The sequence below is a fragment of the Coptis chinensis genome, chromosome 1, assembly GCF_015680905.1.
Source record: "Coptis chinensis isolate HL-2020 chromosome 1, ASM1568090v1, whole genome shotgun sequence".
Taxonomy (NCBI): domain Eukaryota; kingdom Viridiplantae; phylum Streptophyta; class Magnoliopsida; order Ranunculales; family Ranunculaceae; genus Coptis; species Coptis chinensis.
This window is the reverse complement of record NC_141456.1, coordinates 47675520-47683884: the sequence shown is the minus strand read 5'-3', so window position 1 is coordinate 47683884 and position 8365 is coordinate 47675520. Positions and strand designations below refer to the sequence as shown.

General features: G+C 35.6%; 1 protein-coding gene across 1 annotated transcript; it reads left to right on the top strand.

Moving 5' to 3' along the window:
* Positions 1-6587: 6587 nt before the first annotated feature.
* LOC147524328 (replication factor A protein 1-like) lies at positions 6588-7876 on the top strand. The gene is made up of 4 exons (XM_086574304.1): positions 6588-6617; positions 7236-7512; positions 7589-7664; positions 7741-7876. The coding sequence occupies exons 1-4, from the start codon at positions 6588-6590 to the stop codon at positions 7874-7876; spliced, it is 519 nt and encodes a 172-aa protein (XP_086430430.1).
* Positions 7877-8365: the final 489 nt, after the last annotated feature.

Below are 8365 nucleotides of genomic sequence, written 5' to 3'. Positions count from 1 at the left end.
CAAGCATCCTATGGTAACAAATTGATTGCTGAAGAATTGATTACAACCGCTTAGAGTTGCACAAAACGAACATATCAAACTCTATAACGGTCTCAACAATGAACGAAAAATGTTTACAACTGTGTAACTAATGCAAATTGAGGCGCTAACTGAGGTGTTTTTTGTCTACGGAAGTGGGGAACTGGGAAAACATATCTCTACAAGACTATCATTTCAAAACTCCGCTCGAAAGTAAAATTGTTCTTGCAGCTTGCTTCTTCGAATAGCATCACTTCTTTTACCAAAGGGACGAACAAAGACATTCAAGGTTTAAAATTATGATACCTACAGATGAGACCACAAGTTGTGATATTTCTCATGGTTCAAAACTACACAAGCTTATTTCAAAAGTCAACCTTATTGTGTGGGACGAAGCTCCAATGACTCATAGGCACGGCTTTGAGGCCGTTGAACGTACTCGAAAGACTTATTGAAACCAGATACTAGAGATTTTGGTGGAAAGACATTTCTCATGGGTGGAGATTTCAGACAAATTTTGCCAATCATACCAAGAGGTAAAAGAATTGATGTTGTTAAAGCTTCGATTAACAAATCAAAACTTTGAAAAAAGCGCCAAGTTTTTCACTTGAGTGAAAACATGAGACTCAAGAGTGACGTGATGGACTATGACACTATTAGTTCTCAGATGAGAGTTTAGCAAATGGGTTCTAGATTTAGGAGATGGGAACCTACCCGCAAAGGCGATGAACGAAGAAATAGAGCCGACTTGGATCAAAATACGATGACTTACTCATTTCAGAAAGTGACAACTCGGTTGAAGATATCATCAGCATTCCATTTATCCCGATTTGGTGAATAAGTATACAGAAGTTAAGTACTTGAAAGAGAGGAGTATTCTAGCACCAAGAATGACACGGTAGATTTAAATAAATTTTGCAGTTTGTTTCAAAAATTCCTAGAGATTTAAAAGCTACTTAAGTGCGAGTCTCTATGTCCAATCCCGTGAGTGCGCAGAACAAGATGTTCTCAGATCCAAATGAAATTTTAAAACAAACTTTGGAATTTTCCGAGTACCAAACCACAATCTGAAGCTTAAGCGTGGAGTCCCTATTATGCCGATGAAAACATGAATCAAAGTGAAGGATTGTGTAATGGTACTAGACTCACAAAGGACAAATATTGCTCCAAAAGTCATAGAAGCAACAATTATTACTGAACAAAGATAGGAGAACCAGTTTTTATTCCCGCATGATTATGTCTCCAAGTGACACAAAATGGCCTTTCGCCTTTCGTGGAGGAAACAGTTTCTGTCAAAGTTTGTTTCATTATGACTATAAACAAAAGTCAAGGTCAGACTTTTGATAAGGTTGGTGTTTATTTACCAAGACCAATTTTCACACATGGCCGGTATATGTTGCTGTCTCGCGAACCACCTCAAGAAAGGGATTGAAATTCCTAATAAAAAGGATCTTAAATGAACCCGAAGGGTGCACAAAGAACATCGTGGTATAAAGAAGTTTTCAATTCAATATGAACATATCAACTCAAGGTATGTCCTAATATAGCTATTTTACATTCAAGATGAATCACATACAAGATTAAAATAAAAACAAGTTAAATAAATATATATTAATTTCTTGCATAATACAATGGCATGGCAAGAGATCTCCGGGAATTAGATTGATTGTCTCTTCTGTAGGTCTAGGATACAATTTGTAAAAAATTGTTTACTTTAATCTAAACAGGTCTCATCAAGCGTTGGATATGGTGGTGGTGCTGCAGTTTACCATCTAGGTGAAGTTGTCTTGGCTTTTGTGGTGGTTCCGAAAGAATTATGTTCTTTTTTCAGGAGCTAGAAGCTATAGAGAAAGGGTTGCAAGGATGTCAACTACATGGCTTTTGGAGAGTTGAAGTTAGTTCTAACTATTTGTTCGAAAATATCGATGAGTTTGAATAGTTAATTTTTCCAACAATTATATTGTAAACCCTTATTGTAGCTGTTGTATTATTATAACGATTTGTTATTTCAAGTTGGAAGCCAATGCCCCTTGCTTAACAATTTAAGGAAATGGTAAAACTAATTTCTAAGATACATGGGACCACATAGAAGATATAAGTAAATATGGAAAATGGATGTTACCCGCCAAATTCAAAACATTCTCTTCCTCAATAGTAGAACCCTCCCCTTGTTGCGGTAAATGTAATCTAATAGGTACCCGAAAAAAAGAAAGAAGATGGAATGTAAATGAAATCAAGAAACCAAAATCGGTGACAACGATCATGCTCTCTCCGATAAGGTCATGTCACTATCTACAATGAAAACAGACCTTCCGTAAAAGTGTTGCCCTCTTTAAGTAACTGAAAACCCCTAACTCATGGTGGTCTTAACCACTGTATACAAGATGCATATGAATTTTTGCAAGTGCATATGACGCAAAGCGGGATGGCTTCAACTTCCTCATCATTGACCTACAAAGATGTACCACCACTAATTTAACTTCTACAAAGTGCATATGCCGCAAAGGCAAGTAGTAGTGGTACTTTTACACTTCTTTACCAACGTAACAAGTGAATTCTGCTCTAATTGAATTAATAACAAGCAGATGATTACATAAGGTCGAACTCAACAACCTCCAAATTCTTATTCAATCGGCAAATGAAACCAAAATGGTTCCACTACTTTTTGTTTTATTATTTTCTCCCTTTCATCTTGCAAAATGGATAAAAGCACAGTTCTAAAGCAAAGAGCAAGAAAACATTCTAATCAACTTACTTTTTATAGCTCCAAAGATAGTTAAGGACGTAGGGCGGTTATTATGGTTTCTAGATAATCAAAGAACTCAAAAGAGTACTTCAATAACTTGACCGTGTACTCAACCGAGCCTTGCCCAATCCAATTTAGACATCAAGAACTGTGTTTTTCAAGGTGCTATGCATATCCAAATAAAGAAACTTAAATTTAACTTGGTAATGAGACAAATTTCTAAACTAATCTACTTGGTTTTACCTTCCGTGTCTCGCATCTTCTTGAATTTCCACGGCAATCGACAGACCACAAGAGTTGGTCCAAGACGTCCCAAAGGTAGCAAACCACCATCATACACACATGCACAGTGCTCCCAAAGGTTTACGAAATCTCGGATGCATACACTAGTCAACCACTTACATTCGCACCGGTAAGGACTAATGCACTCCTCGAACCACGGGCAATGGCTCAAAAATTTAGAATCTGGGACACAAACTCCTATCTTTGTCCAATCTCGGGTTCAATGATTTCCCAAGTATACTAGATTAATGGTAAACCTTAAGTAATTATTAAGCAACGCCTATGTTAAATAAGAATAAGTTAATGACTCGGTAGAGTCCTTTCACACACTATGAGCAAAATATTAGTGTGCCATGTAGTGACACACTCTTATTAGAGTAGCAACTGACAAGTACATGAGGCAGATATACAGATGTGAAAACCGACCAGAGGTGACAAATTACTGAGTTTTCACGTGTGGTCAAAATGATGGGTTCGCACAATTGCTCAATTTTAGTTACATTTAGAGCGATAGTCCAAGTTTACCATCTTATACAAGGTTACCATATTTTTCCTTAATTCATAGCTCTGCTGACAACGTGTCAATATTTTTATTCAACTCTACGAATGCACTGCACGAAGAAGTACTCTTATGCAAATGCATATCGAAACTGCCGACAACAAATATTTTCTCCCACTACATAATAAATGAGCACACTAATAAGAATCACACCTCAAATGATCACAAAAGTGAGAGGTCCTGGAAGTAAGTTATCAGGCAAAGTGTGTGCCAAGTCATTCGGCTTCACCAACGGTGTTCGAAATTTAAACGACTACTACTTTGGGGCGATGACAACACAGTGTAGTTGATCCGAGTCGGACAATGTGCGGTGTCCAAGACTCCAATCCCTACTAGCTCGGTTGTGACATCAATTGAAACAAAACAGACAAACCGTGTGGTGCTGAACTATGATCTCAATGAGCTTCCTGATACTAATGAAACTATAATATATACTTGAATAGGTACTTGATTATGAAGTATATTGATTAAGAAGTTTTTGAACAGCTAAGATCATCACGTCAAGGTCTTTTCGTCAGAAAATGCTGAAGCCCGTCTGTTTATATTTTGTCATAACAAGCTCAAGCAAAAGGCAATCTAAACCACATATCTTTTTTATTTCATTTTTTTTTTACTCATCTCACATTATGTATGTGAGCGCTCAAGTATCCCCATACTATCTCAAGTACTTGCAGGAGAACAAGTTCTTGAAATTCCTTGGTTTTATGTGGAATCCTTTGTCATGGGGTTAGCCCTTCGGGATCCGATGTGTTTCGACTTGAGAGTGCACTTGATTTTTAATGTTTGTTTATTTTATCGCTTACTCTAACCAATAACCTAGCTCTCTAATCGTAATAAATTTGTTCATCTTAAACAAGTTAGTCAACAATGCACATCACTCCTGTAAGTGAGTTTTATTTAAATTTCTTATCGAGATTTGGAATTTTTAGCCCAATGCAATGCTAGAAAAGCCAAGGAATCCAACCCACTGTCAACTTCAAGTGCAAAGATGAACCGATGACCATCCACCGTAAATCAAAGTCACATTTGTTAACGGAGTTGAGCAAGTTTTTGATGCTGCCAACACATCTACACGAGCATTAGAGATGATTTTGGAGAAGGGGCAGTATTTAGAGACCGAAAGCAAATGTATCGGATAATAATGAGACTTGGCCTGTTATGATTCCTTAAGAAAAGATTAATCGAGCTTTCCTCGAATCATAATTGTTAGGCACTTATTTGTTACATAGGGCTTAGGCATCGGTTCAGTATCCGGTCTATTGGTTGTAATACAATTTACTCTCATGTTCACATTATGTTTGAAATAATCGATAACCGATTAATTAAGCATAATTTATACTAATTGTTCGGTTCCAAAGGTGTTGGCCCTTTTATTTTGGACATAATGTCTTTATTATAGGTTCTAAGTCTTTTACTATGCCTTGAATGATTTCTTTAGGTATTACAATTGTAAGCTGTCCTAAATTACAATTGAATCGTGGGTTTTTCCAGATATCTATCGCTCAGTTCTTAGACAATTAGAAGTCTTAAACAATTAAAACTCTAAAACTAACACAACACTTCACAGTCTTAGAAGTATTAGAACTCTATTACTACCTACGGATGTTTATCCAAAAAACAACTATAAATCACAACCAAAAACCATACTCCACTAATCTACAAAGCTTCTCTCCTCAAAGGTATTATTAGAAAAGACAAGAACTATAAATATAAATCCTACGATTAATCAAAATATTTTGACAGTTTCTAAATTCTTCTATTGTATATTGCAGGCTATTCTATAATTCAAGTTAAGCAATCATACAGGTACAACATATTCCTCTAATTTACAAAATTTATAAAGTAACATATTCCTCTTTTGTTTCTTCAACTTTTGTTTATGTAACTTCTATGTAACAATTTTTATTTAGGATAGGATATGTAACTTATTTTAAATTTCTAATAGATTTGAATATTTTTTAATATATTATTATTATACATCAATTGAAGATTAAGAAGTTATCTAGAAAAGAATAATATTGAGCAAGTGAGTAGCATCCACTCAACAGTGAACCTAGAGGTAAGGCCAACGACAATATGAACGTATATAGAGGAGCTTTGTATCATACCTAGATTTAATTACACGCGACAACCACCATTGCAAGTGTAGATTGTAGTAAAAATAATATCTCATAACTAGAAAATAACAAGGATAAATTTTACATACCCGTTCAAAGCATCGAATTCGTAATCCTTTGGGAGAGACACACTTGCTACCTCCCCACAGGACGCAAAGTGCTCCTGCAATGTGCTCTCAAACTGCCAATAAAGGATAGGTGAGAATAGTATCAAATTAAGCCCTATAACTTTCTTACCCTCATGAAGAGGGACCAGATCCCGGGTCTGTGTCCACTCTAACGCTGATCCCTTTTCTGCCATTGCTTGCTTCCAATGAGGCATAATGGATGCCTCACAATCACCCTTTTCAGATAGTAGTTTCAAGAAAGGATTAATGAACGACTGAAAGAAAGGATCTGAAGTTCAGAGTCAAGGTCTCAAAGGGAGAAAAGCGTGCAAGAACTTGATGTTCCCTTACAGTATTTCTCCAAACACTTACCCCTGTTATATGATAGGGGGTTGACATTTAATCATTAAAAAAAATGACTAGACCGCCTAGAGGCCATCTAGACCCGCTTAATCAGTCGACCTAGACCCGTCGAATCGGTCCACAAATTTTTTAAATGATTTGGGCATAGGCGAGTCGGTTGGACACCGCTAGCGCCAAGAGACCACCTAGACCAATTTTAAGAACAGTGACCTTAGTAGTTTGCGTCACTCTTACAAACTGTGTGTGGGCTTAAAAAAGAAATATCAAATTAAGGCCCAATCGAACGTGTCAGATCCAGTTGTAATATGACAGTACAAAATAGCTTACTAGCTTCGCTTCAAAGCAAAACCGTGAAACACATATATAAATACCCCCGTGTTAGAACCGATCAGATAATGGGTGGCACATCGATGCAGTCTTTGAAGGTACATCAGCGTAAAAGGAGTCACATCAATCCCAGTTGCGCCTAAAGGCGGTGAGTTTTATCACAAGACGTGGCAAAAGCAAGACACGGTCGGTTCGAGACCACGCTGGGTAAACTCCTCCTCGCCTTCCCATACCTCTCGCCAATCGATGATGATTCAACTATAATTAGCTCAATCTCTTATGGTGATGCTACCGCATCTCAATCCAGTTTCACTACTTTCCCTATGGTCAAGCTATTTAACTCCTTAGCACAAGCACTAAACAATAATAATACCTTTTTGAACTTGACGTGAATCTTATGCTAGTCATCAAACTTCAAGATGGCGGTGCCCAAGTGTCTATTTGTGATTTATTACGCAATAATTTCTCAATCAATATATATTGATAGTTTTTTGTTAAGGAACTAATTCACAATGTTATAATATTGTTTCGCAGGCATTACACTATGGAAAATAAATACACAGGACTTGCCAAGCTCAACCAAAAAACAGACAAGTGTATAGTGAAAGCACGTGTTAGCAGATTGTGGACATGCTTCTCATTGATGAAAAGGTCAAAATATACATTTAATTAATAATCACTTTTTTTTACTTAATAATTTAATTTTGTAATCATAGGGAGACCAAATCCATGCCAAGGTACAGGACAACCTAAAAGACAAATTTAGAGAAAAACTAGAAGAGGGAAAAATTTATACTTTTGAGAAATTTGAAGTGGACAAAGAAGACAAGAGTTACCGTCCTGTACGATTTAACTGCAAAATTTTGTTTACAAAAGCAACTATAGTAACTCCTACCAATGAAGATGACAAGAGTATTGAAAATTACAAGTTCACTTTTGTTGGATTCGAAAAATTCCTTGCAACAGAAGATGCCTCAGCATGTGACTTGAAAGGTATTTTATAAACTTATTATCTGTTGTATATTTTAATAATGCATATTCGAATGATCTAATAATATTTGTAATACAGATATCATAACAATTTTGAAAAAAATTGGTAATAAAAAACCACAAGGTTTCAGAGAAATTACTTTGGTAGACGAAAGGTAAACATTAATTCATAAGTACGCAATTTTTTCTTCTATTATTAAATTGTATTTGACAATTTGGGATAATTAACAGGGGTTATGAGAAGACCGTGGCTTTATGGGGAGAAATGTCTGATACAATTGCTAATATAAGCAATAAGGAAGAAAATGTTATTGTCATTCTGACATCCCTATTTCTCAAAAAGATTGGAAGTAAGTTTAAGCTTTAACATCATCTTTGTATTCGTTTCAAAAATAATTCTTATCATACTAAACTATTTCCAATTTAATAGTGCAATTCCAAGTGTGTGTCTCATCAGCAACAAAGCTTTACATAAATTTGGATTTAAAATATGTTCATGAAATGAGAAAAAGGTAATTTATGATCGAGTTTATTTACAAAATTTTCAATTATTCATATTTCTATAATGATTCTCTTTTTCAATTGTGAAGATTTGAAGACCCCGATAAAAAAAATTGGAATAGAAGAAATGCATAACGAAGAACCAATTTCATTAGAGGAAAAAATGAGCAAGGACGGGATAACAATAGAAGAACTCATAAGATATGGGATGGAACCAACAAATCAAAGTTAGCCATTTACTATTACATTATTTTTCATATATTTTCAATATCATATGATTTATATAGTTAGTTTTGTAATCTATGACTTTTTACAGGGAAAGGTCTTCACATGCAGAGGAAAATTTGTTAAGTTG